Source organism: Scheffersomyces stipitis, chromosome 1 (assembly GCF_000209165.1).
Source record: "Scheffersomyces stipitis CBS 6054 chromosome 1, whole genome shotgun sequence".
Lineage (NCBI taxonomy): Eukaryota > Fungi > Ascomycota > Pichiomycetes > Serinales > Debaryomycetaceae > Scheffersomyces > Scheffersomyces stipitis.
Window position 1 is genome coordinate 668809 of NC_009068.1, and position 16858 is coordinate 685666.

A 16858-nucleotide genomic window follows, 5' to 3' on the forward strand; every position below is an offset into this window, starting at 1 on the left:
AGTATACCGAGCGATGACTCCTCCTTCAGCAAACACCCTCAAGGACTCCGTTTCGTCCGTCGAATCGTTCACAAAGATCGACAAGGCCACCCCCTCGGCTTCCACCAAGGCTTCTGAGTCCATCTTGAAGTACACTGCTTTGGACGACATTCCTGTTGGAGTCAAGAAGCTTACTGACTCGTTCCACAAGAATGGAAAGACTCACTCCATCCAGTACAGATTGAACCAGTTGAGAAACCTCTATTTTGTCATCAAGGATAACCAGGATGCCATCTGCGATGCCCTCTTCAAGGATTTCGGCAGAGTGCCTACTGAGTCGCAGATCTTGGAAATCGATGGAAGCTTGAACGAGTTGGTGCACACCATGGCCAACTTGCACAACTGGTTGAAACCCGAACCTGTCAAGGACTTGCCCATTACATTGAAGCTGAATCCTATCTACATTGAAAGAATTCCCTACGGAGTTGTGTTGATCATCTCTCCCTTCAACTACCCATTCTTCCTCTCATTTTCAGCCATCATTGGGGCCATTGCTGCTGGTAACGTGGTTGTGTTCAAGCCCTCCGAATTGACCCCACACTTTTCGCAGTTGTTCACTAACTTGTTGTCTGAGGCTCTTGATGATGACCTTTTGTTCACCATAAACGGTTCGATTCCCGAGACCACGAAGGCCTTGGAACAGAAGTACGACAAGATCATGTACACCGGTAATAACGCTGTAGGAACCATTATCGCCAAGAAGGCTGCCGAGACTTTAACTCCTGTCATCTTAGAGTTGGGAGGAAAGTCACCAGCGTTTGTCTTGGACGATCTTTCTGAAAAGGAGTTGACCGTCGTAGCCAGAAGAATCGCATGGGGTAGATTTACCAATGCTGGTCAAACCTGTGTGGCCGTGGACTATGTTTTGGCTCATGACTCTATCAAAGAGAGATTGGTTCGCGAGATCGTCAAGGTGGTCAAGGAGGAGTTCTATCCAGAACTTAACAAAGACAACAAGGACTTCACCCACATTATCCACGACCGTGCTGTATCCAACTTATCCAAGATCATCAAGACCACCAAGGGTAAGATTGTTGTTGGAGGTGATGTAGACGAAGCCTCGAGGTACGTGGCTCCAACTGTCGTGGACAATGTAGACTGGGACGACTCTACCATGAAGGGCGAGATCTTTGGTCCTATCTTGCCTATCTTGTCGTACAGCTCTTTGGATGAAGCTTTGTCAAGATTGCAGAGTCGTCATGACACTCCTTTGGCACAGTATATCTTCACTGGTGGATCGACTTCCCGTGCTAAGAACCCTAAACTTAACAAGATCTCACAGCAGATCAGATCCGGTGGTGCTGTCATTAACGATGTCTTGATGCACGTAGCCTTAACTAATGCCCCATTCGGAGGTATTGGTAGTTCCGGTTCGGGATCGTACCATGGTTGGTTTTCTTTCCGTGCATTTACTCATGAGAGAACCACCATGGAACAAAAGTTGTGGAACGACTTTGTTTTGAAGGCTAGATACCCTCCTTTCACAGAAAAGAACCAGAAGTTGGTCAGTGCTTCACAGACAGACTACAACGGTAAGGTCTGGTTTGATAGACAAGGGGACGTCAGAGTCAAGGGTCCATCGGGCTTGTTCAGCACTTGGACTTCTGTTGCTGGTGTCGCAGCCTTGATCTACTACTTTGTTGGTAATTTGTAGGTATTGAGAATGTATAGTTATGATGTTTTATAAGTATGTGTCATGAAGGAGTGTAGATCTTACGACTATGTGTGTTGGCTACGTCTGATAATTGAGATGTAAAGGTTATTCTATAAATGGTGATATAGTAGTTAGTGCTGTATGTGACTTTGAGCTCTATATGTATTGGTATAGATACTTCTGATTATACGATAATACTATTTATGATGAGACAATATGGATGTTGAGCTATGTATGATATTAGATATATGATTATATATGGCTATACACGTAGATTACACCGTATAAGATTATTGCTTTATATGTAATTGCTATACTATATATATTATTAATTTATGTGATTATGGCTATATAAAATTATTAGTAAAGGAAGCTATCGAGTATACTACATATCGAGGTCTTAGTCGTGAACGAGTTAACTATTAGAATATCATTAGGGAGCAAAGTAATTCAGTCTAAAACTACCGCTTTCAGCTGAGATGGCATCTATTCAGAAATGAATGTGACTTCTGTGAATCCAAGACCCTTTTCCTTGTCCTGGCCCACTTCGATGTCAAATTCGTTGCAGTACTGGTAGATGTACGGCTTGGTTCCAACAACACCAGAGACGATGTTTTTGACCAATTGCGGAATCTCTGCCATGACATCGACCCTCTCCACCAAAGTGGTCAAAGGACCGGAAACAGAACCTACGACAACGTCGTCGTCCTTGGCCACTTCTTCCTTCTTGTCCTTGATGTACTTGAAGGTAATGGCTGTAGGCACGTGCCAGCCCACACCAGGATCCTCCTTGGGGTCTTGGTGGAGTACTACGTTGTTAATGGTGGCAAGGACGATTTCACCATCCTTAGAGATGATGCCGACGTTGACTTTGGTGTTGGCGTACGAAATAGGCGTAGTGAATTCCATTTGGACAGCTGAGTAGGTTTTCGAGTGGAAGTTCATGAAGTTCCAGGCCTTGGCAGCGTGGTGAGGCTTCATGCCCTGAAGAGCCATGACAAACATGGTGTAGCCAGAAATTTCAAACGTCTGGGTTGGAGTCTTGACTGTGCCGTTAACGGTACATCTTGGCCAGAACAAGTGTCTCATCGAACCCCAGGGGTTTGCTACGTCATCACCGTAGTAAGTGGTTCCGTCTTTACCAAAGATGACACCGGGAGTCAACCGTGTCACAGTTAATTCTACAAGCGCCTCTTCGGTTACGTGCGACTTCAAGGTGTAAGTGGTATTGTCGTCGTTGAGTTCAAACGACACTTTGTCAGCGTAGAAGTTTGAGCCATCGGTGCGAAAGTTTTCCAACTTGGTTGAAGTCCAGATGTTGTCTTCAGCCTTGTCTTCGTCGTGGTGAAACAAACGGAAAGTGAACTGTGCTGTAGTGTGAACGCCCATAAGGTTTGAATGGATGATCTGCGCAAAGCCTGCGTACTTGTTGACCAAGTCGGTGAAGTAGAACGTCTGGGTCTCGACGTTGGTGTAGTCTAGACACAACCAGTTGAAGTCCTTGATGGTAGTATCTCTAGAGACAGCAACGTCACCATTACCATTGACGATAGAGTCGGTGATGGTGTGGATGGCTTCTCTTCCGTACTCAGGCTCGGCAGTGCCGGCCACGGCCGAAAGGCCAGATTGAACCCATTTCAACATATTGGTATATCTAGAGGTGTGTGAGATGGATAGAGATTAAGATGAGATTCAAATTCAAGAATTTCAGGTGATCAGATGATTCAAAACGATTTTGAGACGTTGCAATTTTCCAGCGATATCAACGTGAAGTATACAGTGCTAGGTGGCAAGCAGTATAGACGTTGTAGAGTAGAAAACAGAACAATTGGGACGTTCTTCGTGGTGGAAAAAGAAGAGGCAATTGTGTAGAATTCATAACATTCGATCAGCTCTTCGCAAAGACAGTGCGGTACGGATGTTACGGATGGATTAGTGAAGAGTGCGAAGACTTTAGTGAGAAATAGCAACAGTTAACGAGAAATAGCGAGACAGACAAAATTCTGTAGCGAGAGTTAGCGACAAGTGCGAGAATCACACGCGACAAATGGACCGGTGGAGCAGGTGGTGGAAGAGAACAGTGAAAAATTCCCCAGCTAAGGGTAGACTGATTTGGTCCAGTGAGCAAAAACTCTCCCAGTTGGCATGAATGCCCTTTATCTTATCGTCAGAGCTGAGCCCAGATACTCATCTCTCGTAGTGGATCTGACATTGGCATCAGCTAGAAATTTCTTGAATTCCTTGAGCGAGTCTCAAGAACTCATCTCTCGGTGGAGATTGTTTGAATTCAATCTAAGTGATAAAGAAGAGTAGCTTCATTTTTCTTTCTTTTCGATTTTATTAATTTCATTCTCATTATGTGCCCGTTTGACTGGCGCCGCCGATCCAATGGCTTCACCTCCATCGACTCGACCGCCATCCTCTTTCTTCATACTGCCCAATCAAACCTTCGTCTAAGCCCTATCCGGAAATGGTTGCAAGTCGTGTGCACACCACTTACCAATCAGCGAAACCAGCTAAGTCTTCTCTGTCACACAATTCAGTTCATTCTGGCGGTATCTTCAGAGTCTACAGTGACTTGTCAATAAAGTTTATCAACGAACCACCAGATGAAGATCAAAACTGCTAACTTCGCCAGCTCAAGAGCTGTTTACTATGGCCGGATGTCGTCTCGTCATGTCGCATGTCGCAATCTCACAATTGCAATCTCCAAGAGGCAGTTGAAATAGCCACCAGCCATAGTTAAGGCAACTGGAAACTGTTCACAGTAGCCTCGAGCTCTGCAGTACATTCCCGTATATCCCATTCCAGTCAATTCGTCTCCAAACGTATACAAAGAGGCGGAATCAGACTTGAGGCACAATGGCTGAAACTCTACCGAGTTTACGTGCAGGAACAGCACTCACCAGACCAGGCTTTTGGCAAGACAACCTGGCCACAGTTAAAGCTCGCTGCGACCGAAAACCAGGGGCTACGACTTCCCAGTTAGGTGCAACTAGAGACGATAGACCACCACCAGAATGCACCCTCCAGATAATCAGCAGGCACGGTCGTGTGCGGTGCAGCAGCTATTCGTGGGGATTTTCGGTAGACAATGGAAAATTGAAATTTGGGCCCAACGGCGCTGTCTGCAGGAGGCTAAGGATAAGAAAGAAAGAACTCAGAAAGTGCCCTAAAACGGCGGAAAAAGATGGCCAGAAGGGGTGAAGCTGCGGAAATGAGGCGGCTTTAGGGAGATTTTGCACCGGATCTGGTTCTGGAAGGATTTTAAAATTGACTATATGTTCACAGTGAAGGCAGAGAACCTCCTGGCGCTCAGCTGCCGGCGATTTGCACATTTTCCCCATTGGCCTAATTAGTATTTTTTCCAGTGTTGTATCTTCGTAATTGCCGCATTCGTGCGATACGAAGTTGTGTGCAGGTGGCGGGGCTGACCGTTCGTAATTAGTGAGAGTTTTTAGGGAGAGATAAGGTTGGCAGCTCCAGGGCCGTAGGAAAGTACCAGCAATTGAGATATGGACGTGGATGGCGAGAGAAGGAAAAGTCCTCTGCTGTGCGGTCGGAACCGAGAAATAGCCGGTGCAATTGGCTCGGTTGTCGAGAGAGATCTCGATCTGATTTCCGTGGTAAACGTCAGAACGTTCTGACGCGCAACGGCGGATATCGCCTACTACAATGAGGAGAACGCGGTGCAGGAGCGTAGCGAGAGCAACTGTAACGAGGTACTGGAGTGGGAGCTAGGGAGAAATAGTGGAGTTCGGAGTACGGAAGTGGGAGCAGCAGAAAGGAAGCGGAACTTCTCAGTAGAGCAACCACCACACTGGCCGGTGCTGAGTAGCTGTATGGCAGTAACCAAGTGCTCTTTCTACCAGGGTGCTAGGGAGCCATTATACCCTGCGGTCTGGATAATGCCACAGGCCCATTGTAAGGAGACTTCAGTTGCATGATAAACTTCTTCACAATAGCGGCTGTAGTACCGTAGTGCACTCAGATCCTCGCTACGTCACGCGTAGCACGAGAATCTCACCACAGGGTGGATTTGTATGATGCTCTGGCGAGGATCCACCGCGAGGTGCTCGCCAGAAGTCTGACCAAGCTGTAGCGGTGAAGTCTCGGTATCACCAAGCACTTCATCTCTGTCTTCTCTGTCTATACTGTCCTCTCTGTCTATACTGTCTTTACTGTCTCTACTGACTACGATGTCCATCTCTCAGTCTGCTTCTATTTTACCTGGTCCTTATCTGTGGATCTCTGTGGATCTCTGTATTTCGCCATGTATATATACTGAACTTGTCTACCGGCCCTCTGCCTACCTTCCGCCTGTCTGCTCCTCTATCCTGCCTAGCTCTCTCCCTAGCGGCGTCCGACTTTAGTGACTCTTCTCTCACTACCGGCGGTTCCACCGCCTGCACACCGCATCCCACAATTTGTACGCTGCTAAAATTAATATTATTATTATTCTGCTCAGTATTATTATTTTTCACTAACCTGATTCTGCGCTCCAAGTCTGACCCATAGAGAAATGCTGATACTAATAAATTTGGCAAATATTCTATTACTCATTCTCCTCTTTATCAGCTCCCTTTCTTGTTACTCGTCGTCACTGGCTGTTCCTCAGACACCATCGCTACTTCACCGCGCCAGCTGCCTCGCTCCGCACCTTCACACCCACCTCTCTTCCCTGCTTTATCACATTTCCCTGGTCCAGTCGTTGCTCACTAAAATACCCTCACATCCTCGCTAATCGTCACATATTTCCACCACTGCTTCGACCCAACCACACGATTTTCCACACCTTTTGGCCCATCACATGTCGCTAACAATACGAACACTACCCCCTGTGGCCCGGGACTCGCCTCCTGTGGTGATAGCCATCAAACTCAACGCTACTATCCTCTCCCACTTCAAACACTGCATCTCCCACAGCACCACTCCCAAGCTAGTGGTGAAAAACGGCAACTATGTAAGTATACGAAAACACATCTCAATGAACCACAGACACCAGCATAGGTATGAGGTCTACTTCATATCAATATCGCTAATTGCCATGCAATGTCACACTTCTGTCTGGTTCACGATGTCTCCAATCTCGGGTCTTTGATCTTTGATTTGGCCATTGATAATCTTTTACTAACGTTCAGTCTATTAAAATCGACGACAACTTGTCGTTTCCCTGTGTCAAGATCCCAGAGAACTTGAATGTCGATGTGTACAACTCCGACTGCGGCTATGACGGCCGTCTCTCCACCAAACTAAATGCCATCACTGACTCCAAACAGATCAAACTGGTCACCAGCAGCATCTCTGAAGACGAAAAAGCTCGAGATACCACAGCATCTTCAGCCGTTTCAAATGGTTCCAACTCCTCGTATTCTTCAAGCTCTTCATATTCAAATTCTGCAGCCACTGCTCATAATATCCGTTCATATGGCACCACGAGTTCCGACACGTCTGCTGACATAACAACCAAGTTTCTTAACTACTTGTCGCTAGGACCGATGTCCGAGTCAAATATCGTATCGACACTCGGAATCCAACCCCTGACCTTCACCAAACTCATTCAAGATTATGCGAATGTCTACAATCCTCACGACTCGTTCACGAGCGATGATAAGTTTCCCGTACGCGGAAACTCCGCTGATGACGTCAAACGTTACATCCTCAAAGACAGAGCATACAAGGAGTTGAAGCCGTGGCTCTGGCGACATTATAGCGACCACGAGAGAACTCTTATCATCGAAAACATACACCATGCATTGACCAGACTCGGCTATTCCGAAACCCATCCTCTTCGTAGGAAGATATGTGAAAACGACAGTAACAACTCTAATGATGATGACGATAAAAAGCCAAGCAGTCTCGGAGGTGGTTTTCTCATCAGTAGTAAAAAGAACTTCCGCAAATCTCAAACTGAACTGCCCAAGATGTCTACGCTTAAAATTGAAGAAAGGGCTTCCAAAAAGACTGGAACGTCTACAGCAGTCAATTCTCCGGCTATAAATACGACTAATAATGGTTCTCCGCAGAAGAGAACTTCGCCATTGCCTAGTAACAAGAGAAAATTGTCGACTTCCTCTTCCTCGTCTTCTTCAGATGAAGAAAAGAACTCCAAGAGATTGAAACATGAACCTTATACATCCCCATCTTCTGAAGAAATCGAAGACGATTCGTCCGGAAACATATCTGGCTCTACTGTAACATCTAATATCAGCTCCAGCAGCAACAATTCTACCAGTTCTGTCTTGCGTAACACTCCACGTATCAGATCTAACGATTCGGTCCCATTGCCTCCATCTTCTACCATTTCAACTTCAAAAAGAATGGACTATTACACTAATCTTGCCATGAAGTTCAAGTTCAAGTACAAGGAGTATGAGACACTCTACCAGAAACTCAAGAACGCCACACCTGCAAAGTCTACTGATGCCAACAAGAAGGCACTTGTCAAACTCTTTGAGTTGCATTCGCAGCTCTCACAATGGAAAAAGACACTTTGGGACTTTGACAATGAAATCAAGCTGAAGTCAAACATCATGAACTTGTCCAAGCACAAGAAGTCGACACTCAAGTCTAAAGGATTGTCTGTAGAAGAAACTCGCTCCAACAGTGTAAGCCCCATCAACTTGTCCTTGAAGACTACTAGTCCAGCAATCGGTCTGATCAACGGAACAAATTTGAAATTCTCCCGTCAACTGACTCCGGTGTTGGCTGGAGCTACTTTGAGTGCTCCAAAAAAGCCAAAAATGTCGCTTGACTACTAAATTCTATTCTCCATGCTAGCCTATTCGTTCTCCTGAGAAAAGAATAGCAATGTCTTTGCATTTAACTTATCAAAACTTTTTTATCACTTTTGCATTCAAGGCTTGGTACCTTATGGTAAACATATATAAGTATACAATTACTTTGGGATAATAATACATATAATTAATCTTTAAATACTTTTCAAATAAAGGACTCTAAGACAATTAAACAATTAACTAATGGCAAATTGAAAGATTCTGGACAATGAACCGTCTGGTAAACCATTAACCATCTAGTAATTGAACAAACTCTTGTAGTACAAACATCTCGTTTCAAGCATATCCCATTCGCTGGAGGTGATCCACATCTCATTAACCACCTTCAAACGAGCATAGACGCTTCCACCTTTCCAAGTCAACATGTCTGGATCAAACTCTCTGGGAGGTGGTAACACATTGACAGGCAACAATGATCCTTGATCGTAGATAGAATCTACATAGTCCAAGTCCAACTTGAGCTCGGACTTTTGCTCGATCTGTTCAAACTCTTCCTCTGTGAGTTGCACTTCATCTAGATTCTGTTCTGGGTTTTCTTGTTTCTTAAGTTTCAACTCGTGGATCAATGCCTTTTTCTTTTCTTCAGTTTTTTTGGTTTCGGTATTGACATACTCCAAAATCTTGTCGAGTGAACTGCTGGATAAGAACTTGGGTCTCCAGATATTGATACGGTCCGAAAGAATAAGATCATAACCAGAAATCTTGGCGAATCCCCCACCTACAATCAACAAGTTGTCATAGAGCTTTTTGATTTTGTTTAAGTCCGTAGACAAACCGGCATTGGTGATAGACTCAATGATAGCCTTCTCCAAGGGTACTCTTCTTAAATTAGATTCTCCGGAGAACTCTTCTACTGGATCTTGTTCTCCAGTTGTCCCCTTCAGTTCGTTGAGCCTGACCAACAAGTCTTCCTCGTTCATATCAGCAAACGACAATCTAGTTCGTAAGTTATTCTGAGAACGAGAAATTGGGTTATCTAGTTTGCCAGTGTATTGATCTGTAGAAGGTCTGAAGAGCCTCTTTTCGCCAAAATCTTCGTGGTCTGGCTTTGTAGACGAGGCTAACGAAGGAATGGAAGGTGGCACATCACCAATTTGGAAGAATTCAGGATAAAAAAGTCCCAAGGGAGCCAACATTACTTCGTCAAAGACCTTGAAGTCGAATTTTTCCGTCGTTTCAAACGGCTTACGCTTGTAGAAATTGTACAACTGCACAGCGATATCAGCATCCTGAAAAGTAACAAAATTGTGTTTCAATGTCTGAGCCAATTCCCAGTCATCAACTCTACTGCCTAAGTCAATTTCCTTGTACGGGAAAGAGTTTTCCAACAACAACTTTATGAAACATTCGGTGATCTGGTCACCTCCGTAGTTCAACAAGACTCGTGAATCATTGATGATCATGCCTTCGTCCACACAACTGATGGTAGTCGTATGAGCACCAACGTCTACTACACATGCGCATGTAGCACCAGCACCAAAGGTGGCTGCGACGGCCTCCTGAATAATGCCTACTCTACCAAAACCTACAAACTTGAACAAGGTGTCTACCCAGGCTTCCACGTATTGTTTGTCGTAGAAATCAGGTATGACGAGAATAGCCTTCAACTGCAGAAGATTCCTAATTTCAAGTTGATCTAACGACTCCAACAAGATGCTGGCAAGGTCACCCAAGATTTCTTGTGGTGAGTTATAGTCTTCAGAATAGATGTTGAAGTTACCATTGATGATGGGGTATCTGAGTTTAAACTTCTCAAACTTCTTGGGGTTGAGTGGAAGTTTAAGAGCCTCTTCTCCTACGAAGAACTTTTTAGAGCTATACTCAGCACTGTTGATGTCTAACCATTCTTTCTTGTATGGATCATTGTGGTCGGGAATACGTTCTGATTCCTGTTTCTTATTGTAGTTAGCAGCCGTTTCCCTGGAGTTAGGCAAAACCCTTCTTTTATAGTACCTCATTCTGGCTTTGAAGTTCTTGGTGACTACATTTTTGATCTCATCAAATGTATCGTTGAAGTATGCTTCTCCGTCATTACCTACAGTTCTGAGTGGCGTTGGAGGTTTAGGCTCGTGATGCACACTATTGGGCACAGCAATAACGGCAGGAATTGTCTCTGGCACGGCTTCGGTGGCTCTTCCTATCCGTATATAGGAGGAGCCAGGGTGGATAACAATGACATCATGGCCGATCTTTGCCTTCTCTTCCTGTGCTTCTTCTGTTTCATTTTCTTCATCTTCATCGTCGTCATCTTCATCAGCTAACAATTCTGCCTTCTTCCTATTCATTTCGGCTTCGATGTTGTTCAAGTCGAAATCGTCAAAGTTCTGTGGATCAGTGCTCTGGGTTTCTGTGTTGGCGCCATTTGCTTTCTTCAGTGTGGCATTTTGTCTCTGGTTAAGTTCGGCTCTTCTATTTCTTACAAACGAGACTTGATCGTCTCTTCTCAAGTATTCTGTAAAGTAGTTCTTCTGGTTGAGCAAGGGTACGGGCTTTACAGAAGTGAAGGCAAACCCGTTCTGTTCCTCAAATCTGCCAATCCCAGTCTTTTTCAAGTTCTGTGCAATTGTGGCTGCAGCCTTTATTCTGCCTTCTTTTCTGCGCTGGAGGACTTCGGCCGTAGGCTTCTTTCCCACTGACGGTCCTGGCTTCTGTCTCTTACTGGACGAGCCATTGGAAGAAGCTTTGGATTTAGAAGATCTAGAACTAGTAGGCTTTTCGACGTTTTCGTCTTCATCAATGTGGATGTCATCGTCGGCAGTCGCTATAGTATTGTCGCTGGCAGGAGACGACATGTTGTTTTTCAGGCTTTGGTGGTCGTTTGAAGATTGAAAATAAGTGAAAAGTTCAATCTGAAAAGTCGAAAATAAAATTCAATATGGAAAATCAATCTGAAAAGTCAAAGTAAGAATCAATTTGAAGTATCAACTTTCGCCGATAGAAAGATAAGAGATGATCAACGGAAGTCTCTAGAGATCCACCTTGCTGAGTCTCAATAGCTGCTTCGATGCGATTGAGGCGATCAAATGTCCAATCAGAGTGCAATTGGCTTGTGGAGTGTAGGTGGAGTTTGGACTGTGGTTAAGAATTTTCTCACGCGGTTGGTGGATCGTAGTAAAGACAGTAGCGAAGGGTGCGAATGAGCTGGAAAAGGCGAAGAAGGATCTTTGAAGATGTGAGTGAAGTTGACTTGAGCGTAGAATACGAAAATAAGGGTTTTCAGTAGAAGAAAGAGGTGTGCTGTTTTTGGAGTAGAGGACCTGGTGTGGAAGACGGATTGGGTATTTTAACATTTTAGTATGGTCCACTTTTATGAAATTAATTTAGCTGACATTTTCAGTTTGAAATCAAAAGAGAGAGCTTGATCTTATGCCATTCAGGTTGTCGGCATCATTCAGAAGACACATTATATGTGTCCAGTTCATCTCTTATGTTTTCTCGAAGAAAATCCATATCTACTGGTAAACTGCTTCACAATAAATTCAAGGTACGCAATATCAGCAATTGTTTCAAAACTTAGTTTTGTCTTGCAAATTTAAGTACAAATGCAACTGAACATACCGATAAAGTACAAGAGATGAATTTGATACGTTATAGAAATCTGATGGTAGGCAATTCCATTTTTGACCAGCTTACCAAACTAGCCTGGTTGGGTGCAAATATACTATTCAGCTTACATAATCAGATGTATCACGTGATATACAATTTTCCAAATTGATCCCAATACACTACGGGCAATTCGATCTACAGAACGCTAGAATTTTAACATGCCCCAACATTCCGACGATTGGGTATCTTTACCCGATCTATAGCTATATAGAAAAAGGTCCTCCACCCGCTTTTCACTTCCTTCAGGCTGTATTTGACTGCATGGTAGATTCTGATTGTGTCACATGACCAGCTCCGTGTCGGGACCCGGTTCGTATCGGAAAAACCTCGCCCACATGGCTCAATGAGACCGAGGCTGGTAGCAGAACGGAGAGAATTAGCGAGACAGCCAAAAGGTACAGTATTTTTCGTTCTGCTAATACACCTCCCTTATCGGAACTTTTTCCAATCTACAATGATGGACAATTGAGAGTAAGCTAAGGTTTTCATTTTGATTAAAATATGAACATGAATCTTAACGGGACACATGAAGACACATGTATTCTGTTTTCTATTAGAATTTGGATGTATAACTTCTCCTTTTACGTTTCTACTGAATGAAACTGAAATCTAATGGAGGAATCCAGACGATTCAAAAAAAATGGTTGCAACTGAACAATTACAAACCACCCATATATTACTACTTTCATTTCATGATTTCATAAAAGACTAAGTCATTCTAGCAATACATCTCGAACATACTGTATTTGCTGCAACTCCTACTGTGGCTTCCTTTGCAGTGGAGTTGGAATCTAATGGTATATGGGAGACATTCAATTCAGAGAAATATGTCAGCATCTACATTCTCCTAGAGATAGTCTAAGATGGTTATATGTTAAAAATGAAGTATGTATTCGAATCTGACACTTTATAAATTAATGAAGAAGTTTTCAAAACAAACCAACAAAGATGGTCTCGGCACCGTTTATCAAATATGTTTGTTGACTGTTTTCTGGTTGGTCTCCGTAAACACTCCAGTCTCCCTGGTGTCCTTCCTGGTACCATCCTGCAAAGGCAGCTGGCTCACTCTTTGTGTGAACTAGAAGACCAATAGCTCCAACTGGTATATCTCCTTTTGCAAAGTATTCACCCTTATCCTCAATGTTTTGAACTACAAGTTTTGCTTCTTCTACCTTTTCAGTTAGCAATTCTTGCAACGTGAAAATCCATTTGAAATGGATTCCGGTGTCACTTTGTGTTTTGGGGATTTTGGAATCAACCCTACTGTATTGTGACGTTTTAGTTGGCTGAGTGGATGCTAGATCAATTATCATCTTGTTTGTCACTTGAAAAGACAGTATTCAATAAGGAAATACTGTTGACATTAATACATTTCCAAGTATATATATTGCTCTATGCCACCATGTGCAAAATGTGGTCAAGCTGTATGGATCCTTTACTATCACAGATACACGCGTCTGCACTTCAAGGGAGTCCCATAGATAAGCTATAGAATAGGAAGCTTGAGTTCTTAGATTTTTGCGCTTTTGAGATGTGGCTTTATCTTTGGTTTTATCTTCAGAGAATCAGTTCGCCACAGATACACGCATATAATAGATTTGTTATCTGGCTACAACATTAGTTAGACAGCCACTCTACCTTACGGCTCCTGAAATTTAGTCATGAAACGCCTTCAGCCAATTAGAATCTTGATTTAACCGCATGTGGAAATCTTTCAATGCGGAGACATCAGCCGTCTCACACTGAGAAACTTATGAAATTGAAGGAAGAAACTCCTTGAAATCACGTCCGCAAGCATCTTTTGGTCCACACGATTGAGTGGCTGCAACAAATACAGTGTATGCACCAGGTAAAAAAGCTGCAACTTGCGCGTCTCAAAACACGTATTTTGTCTCTAAAGTTTATCGGAACCTCTCTTAAGTGGCCTCAAGATTCAGAGCCAACTTTTGATTAAATGGAATGCTTTTGTAGGTCTGCAAAAATATAGATACGGACGTCAACTTGTGCTTGTGCTTGTGCTTGTACTTGTACTTGTGCTTGTTCTTGTCACATGTGAAGTGTAGTGCTGCCTTGTAGAAAGTCTGGGTTGCCGCATTAGCTAACAAAACTGGCTGTTAGATTTTGAATACGAGACAGAGAGTAACTTTGGATTGTCTGCCTGCTGGCAACTTCTAGTCGTCAAGACCACCAGAAACCATGATCTGAGGTACTACTTCCACATCCGAATTCCATTGATAACTAATAAAACGTGTTCCGTGAAATCGGATCATGTTACGCTTTGAATCGTGGTTCTTTGCTATAAAATTGCCTATCTTTACGTACCAAATAGTTATAAATAAATGGATGGTGGGAAACCTCTCTAGAGTCTAGTTATTTGTGTGGTTGCAAAATTATACTCTTCATACATAATTTCACTATTCCAATGGGAAGTACTAGATAGACTATCTACTGGCTTATTAGTATTGTATTCTAGCGTACAGAATTGGGTCTTAAAGAGCTAACTTGAACATCTTAATATTTAAGTTGTGATTCGACTCGGATTCCCATTTATGGAGTGCTTGATTTGTCAACGGAGTGGCGAGTTATCTTTTCATTGGCTGTAGTTGTATTTGAAGTTCGGATCAGTTCCCGTTGTTACGGTTACCTGACTATATGACAATGTCTAGTTTCTGTCTGGCTCCTGCCGACAAATACCGACGAGATGCCCAACCGTGGTGTCTGGTCGCGGCACATTGGCGACACTTCGATCCAGGTTATCTTTTTCATCAGAGCACCATATTCCAGCATTGGAGGACCAATGCTTTTCGGGCTCAACCCGGATGTGATGTAGAGAATGTAGATATTTTGACGAGTAGATTTGAGCTCAAAATGGGTCGAAACAGGCGAGATCGAAGTGGAATGGTGGAACCATCTTGTCTCATCGCCTAACTTTGGTGGGCTTGTTTCTCCCACTAATTCTCGGCAACAGTGCCAGGGTGGCTCTCTACAGTCGGTATGTCTCGCTATTTTGCAAAGTTTCAGAAATTTCTCGCTGTTTCATGCATACATGCAAAGTGGGACGTGTATTCTCTCAGTAAGTCTCAGTAAGTCTCAGTAATTCCTCGTGGAGGTGTCGCTATTTTCGCGCAGTCCAACGACTATTGCTCAGCGACCTCTCCCTATTGTTACCCGTGTCGTGCCGTGGTTCCCCTCACACCCCCGGCGGATTCGTCACACCCGAAAACCACCAGCAAAAACAAAAGCCGATCCACCAACAAAATTCAGGTCGTGAAAAAATCACAATCGAGACTTCGCTTTTCTTCTCTCCAGTTTGCTCTTCGAGTCTCCTGATATTTTCCCGATTGTCGTCTAGATCTACCAGTCAGCTTCTGTCCTTTAACGGTTCACTGCCATCCAATTTAGTCTACTTTTATCTATTAGTTTGGAAGTAACCAAAAAAGTATCTCACTACTGTTTGTCTCTACTTTCTCACGTACTCTACCACTGATTCCACCAGAACTCACCATGTTGAACAGACAATTCATCCGCGGCTTCGCCAACTCTGCCCGTGCCAGCAACTATGCCAACACCATCCAGAACTTGAAGGTCAACGCCGACACCAAGGTCATCTACCAAGGTTTCACTGGTAAGCAGGCTACCTTCCATGCCGAGCAAGCCATTGCTTACGGCACCCAAGTCGTAGGAGGCACCAACCCTAAGAAGGCTGGCCAGACCCATTTGGACAGACCTGTCTTTGCTTCTGTCAAGGACGCCATTGCCCAAACTGGAGCCACTGCTACTGGTATCTTCGTGCCTCCTCCAATCGCTGCTGCTGCCATCGAAGAAGCCATCGCTGCTGAGATCCCATTGGCCGTAGCTATTACCGAGGGTATCCCCCAGAAGGACATGGTCAGAGTCGCCCAGATCTTGAAGACTCAAGAAAAGACTAGATTGGTTGGTCCAAACTGTCCTGGTATAATCTCTCCAGACCAATGTAAGATCGGTATTATGCCTTCGCACATCCACCAAAGAGGTAGAGTCGGTATCATTTCCAGATCAGGAACCTTGACCTACGAAGCTGTGGCCCAAACCACTGCTGTTGGTCTTGGTCAATCCCTCGTTATCGGTATGGGTGGTGATCCTTTCCCAGGTACTAACTTCATCGACGCCTTGACCCTCTTCTTGAGAGATGAAGAAACCGAAGGTATCATTTTGATTGGTGAAATTGGTGGTACTGCTGAAGAAGAGGCTGCCGAATTCTTAAAGCAACACAACTTGACCAGACCTCAAGGTCCTAAGCCTGTTGTTTCCTTCATCGCCGGTGTCTCTGCTCCTCCAGGTAGAAGAATGGGTCACGCTGGTGCCATTGTCTCCGGTGGTAAGGGTGACGCTAAGTCCAAGATCGCTTCTTTGCAATCTGCCGGTGTCGTAGTGGAAGCCTCTCCTGCCAGATTGGGTAACTCGTTGTTGAACGAATTCAAGGCCAAGGGCTTGTTGTAGACTGCTTAGTGATTATTGAAAAAATTGCTAGAGTTCTGTATTCGCAAAATAACTTATTCCTCTTTTTGTTGTCCTAGATAGAATGAATACACACACCAGACTGAATCAATGTATACTACATAGTGGAGCTTAAAGTATATAACAGAAGAGGTTATATTGATTACATAATAGGTGACAAACTTTTAGGTCGTGCACGCCCGATTTATTGTAGTGAAAAATTTATGAATCTCTACGACATCAATGCCTATATTGTAATCTCTCTCGTCAGTCCTCATTCCCACTT

At 43.9% G+C, this 16858-nt stretch overlaps 5 protein-coding genes across 5 annotated transcripts; 2 read left to right on the plus strand and 3 right to left on the minus strand. All coding sequences in view use genetic code 12, as the record gives it.

Annotated features, from left to right (window-relative positions):
- Positions 1-13: 13 nt before the first annotated feature.
- ALD7 (aldehyde dehydrogenase) lies at positions 14-1693 on the plus strand (the record flags this gene model as incomplete). The annotated part of the gene is made up of 1 exon (XM_001387321.1): positions 14-1693. The coding sequence occupies one exon, from the start codon at positions 14-16 to the stop codon at positions 1691-1693; it is 1680 nt and encodes a 559-aa protein (XP_001387358.2).
- Positions 1694-2179: 486 nt separating this feature from the next.
- SVF1 (protein involved in the diauxic switch) lies at positions 2180-3337 on the minus strand (the record flags this gene model as incomplete). The annotated part of the gene is made up of 1 exon (XM_001387731.1): positions 2180-3337. The coding sequence occupies one exon, from the start codon at positions 3335-3337 to the stop codon at positions 2180-2182; it is 1158 nt and encodes a 385-aa protein (XP_001387768.1).
- A 4505-nt stretch (positions 3338-7842) lies between these two features.
- Positions 7843-11459, minus strand: ARP8 (actin-related protein). Its single transcript, XM_001387732.1, has 2 exons — positions 9581-11459; positions 7843-9532 (listed from the first exon to the last, which is right to left on the minus strand). Exons 1-2 carry the CDS (start codon positions 11280-11282, stop codon positions 8727-8729), a joined length of 2508 nt encoding a protein of 835 aa, XP_001387769.2. The 5' UTR covers positions 11283-11459; the 3' UTR covers positions 7843-8726.
- A 1566-nt stretch (positions 11460-13025) lies between these two features.
- Positions 13026-13409, minus strand: PICST_28225 (predicted protein; the record flags this gene model as incomplete). Its single annotated transcript, XM_001387733.1, has 1 exon — positions 13026-13409. The coding sequence occupies one exon, from the start codon at positions 13407-13409 to the stop codon at positions 13026-13028; it is 384 nt and encodes a 127-aa protein (XP_001387770.1).
- Positions 13410-15447: 2038 nt separating this feature from the next.
- On the plus strand, positions 15448-16678 carry LSC1 (succinate-CoA ligase). Its single transcript, XM_001387322.1, has one exon. The coding sequence runs from the start codon at positions 15601-15603 to the stop codon at positions 16573-16575; it is 975 nt and encodes a 324-aa protein (XP_001387359.1). The 5' UTR covers positions 15448-15600; the 3' UTR covers positions 16576-16678.
- Positions 16679-16858: the final 180 nt, after the last annotated feature.